This window comes from Salmo salar, chromosome 04 (genome assembly GCF_965601325.2).
Source record: "Salmo salar chromosome 04, fSalSal1, whole genome shotgun sequence".
NCBI lineage: Eukaryota > Metazoa > Chordata > Actinopteri > Salmoniformes > Salmonidae > Salmo > Salmo salar.
Window position 1 is genome coordinate 45,106,048 of NC_138294.1, and position 2,351 is coordinate 45,108,398.

A 2,351-nucleotide genomic window follows, 5' to 3' on the forward strand; every position below is an offset into this window, starting at 1 on the left:
ATGGTCCAAGCACAGCAAGACAGTCATGAAGTGGGCATGACAATACCTATTCCCCCTCAGGAGACTGAAAAGATTTGGCATGGAGCCTCCCATCCTCCCCGACCAACTTCCCTACAAATTTTAAAGGTAAGAATTTCACTGTACTGTTTTACAGCTGTTGTATCATGTGCAGGTGGTGAATAAACTTAAAATTGAAACTTTTGTCTCAAGTAACTACTAAGTAGACCAGTGTTCCCCAAACTCAGTCCTGCCCCCCCGTGTACGTTTTGTTTTTTACCATAGCACTACACGGCTGATTCGCATAACCAACTCATCATCAAGCTTATATTATTTGAAATCAGCTGTGTAGTGCTAAGGCAAACACAAAACATGCAGCCAGGATAGACCAGAGCCTGTATTTTCCAATGGGAGCAAATTAATCATAATGGGCAGAGCACGAACTAGTAAGATCCTATTGGAGCGTTCTAGCACGTATATGCATAATTTCAGTTAGGGAAACTCCTTCTAAACAACACCAGTTTAAGAATCTTTGGCAAAGGGTAAAGTCTACAAAACGCAGCCCACTCTGTTTCTTACAGATTTTAGTTTAGGAAACAGAAAACTGTATGGAGATCAAATGTTTCATCGATGAGAAAATTAGCACGCCCAACCCTCGCTCAAAATCCTTCTCGCTCAATCTTCTTCCGCAGCCCGCCACTGGCACTGTGCTTCCTCATCACCATATTTTGGTAGTGAGTGGAAGCGCCAACCGGATGCTTCACGTTTATACATCCGGTGAAATATCTGGCTCATTCTTCTATCTGAGACATGGCGATGCGCACGCGTTAGTCATTTTGTGTGACAACTACAACTCCCACATTGCCGTTGGGATATCCCAGAACCGACCGGCGGATCCCCTCCTCCGTAACCAACTTCCCCATTTATTCAATCAAGAACCTCTACTCAAACAGCAGGCATGTCTGGGCTCATCAGAACTATTTCAACCCGCACTGCTCCAGCTCTGCGTGGACCTATGATCACCCAGAGGGCCAGTGTCTTCACCAGACCGGCTAAAGACCCTCTCGGCCCTGCTGTAAGTAATCGTATCTGTATTTTTCATACAGACAAGAAAATCATTAGTAGCTAGCTCATCGTACTAGCTGTTGTGGCATACATCGCTATGTTGTTGGGCCTGTTAGCCAGCTAACTAACTCAATCTAGCTGAATGTTTATCAATTAATTATTGTCCTAATTCCACTTTGGTGGGGTAACATCGCAACGAACACACGAGTGTTGCATGGATGTTTTTTTATTTTAGCCAAAAATCCATTGGACATTTTAGTTAGACTGGAAGGTCACGTTAACGCTAGCTAGCTAGGTCAGTTCGTGACAGGCAAGGATGCGGAACTACCTTGCCAACGCCGGCTGACACTGACAGATCGCGGTTCAGTTTTGCAGTTGTGGTTATATTCCCTTTTGATAGGAAACTATAGGTTTTTGTAATGTAAAACGGTATTCTATTATTGCTATTGTGATAATTTGCTAACGTTTGCGTTAATCTCCAAGGTCGTGTTAGCTATGTAGCTGTGTTAGCTAGTTAGGTAACATTGCCAGTCACTGATCCACCACGTGATATTGAGCCTCAATTTGAGGCAATCTGTTTTATAAATTTGAACATTCTGTAACGTTTCACAACAACCTCAACATGGCACCTTGCCTGGCATAATGTAACCATGTTTGCGCGCTCTCTCCCTTTCTGTAGGAGACAGTCTTCGGACTGGGGATGTTCGCAGTGGCTATCCTGGGACCTTCCGGTTGGGTTCTCGCCAACATTGAGAACTACAAGAAGAAAGAATAACTTAACATGGACTCTGTCTTTTAACTGGGACGTCCCGTACATTCTCTACTTACTCAAGACCCTCCTGGGACCATCACTTCAAAAACTCCTCTCTAAAACCATGGAACAAATCCCCAACCTCCATGAACTACCTCTTCACTTAAGTCTGAGTGTCTGCCAATAGAATGGCTGCACAGCATCAAGATTTGTGAATTTTAATTGGCTTCTTCAAACAAGGAGTATGTTACAATAATGATAATAAACATATTTCAACTTTAAATGGTCTAGTATCAAATGTGCATGTTAAAGTGATTCTCAATAATGCCAACACCACCTATTATAGCATGGAGAAAAATGGTATGTGAGCGGTCTGTTTAATATCAGGTTCGACTATGGGTATAAACCATTTAAAAATATTTCACATACCTGCAAAGAATGTTCTTTTTGGGTTATGATGTAAGAAAGTACTGTAGCACTGATATTCTTGAAAGGGTCAAGTTGTCATCTCAATTATGATTTCATCCAGCCCCTATCA

At 42.5% G+C, this 2,351-nt stretch overlaps 1 protein-coding gene across 1 annotated transcript; it reads left to right on the forward strand.

Moving 5' to 3' along the window:
* Nucleotides 1-854: 854 nt before the first annotated feature.
* Nucleotides 855-2,096, forward strand: LOC106602990 (cytochrome c oxidase subunit 8B, mitochondrial). The gene is made up of 2 exons (XM_014196097.3): nucleotides 855-1,072; nucleotides 1,742-2,096. The coding sequence occupies exons 1-2, from the start codon at nucleotides 956-958 to the stop codon at nucleotides 1,835-1,837; spliced, it is 213 nt and encodes a 70-aa protein (XP_014051572.3). The 5' UTR covers nucleotides 855-955; the 3' UTR covers nucleotides 1,838-2,096.
* The last annotated feature ends 255 nt before the right edge of the window (nucleotides 2,097-2,351 follow it).

Bases quoted from the DNA above. Each gene is read 5' to 3' on its own strand.
- LOC106602990 (XM_014196097.3), top strand. From the start codon at position 956: ATGTCTGGGCTCATCAGAACTATTTCAACCCGCACTGCTCCAGCTCTG. The intron at 1,073-1,741 runs GTAAGTAATCGT...CCCTTTCTGTAG, and splicing joins AAGACCCTCTCGGCCCTGCT to GAGACAGTCTTCGGACTGGG.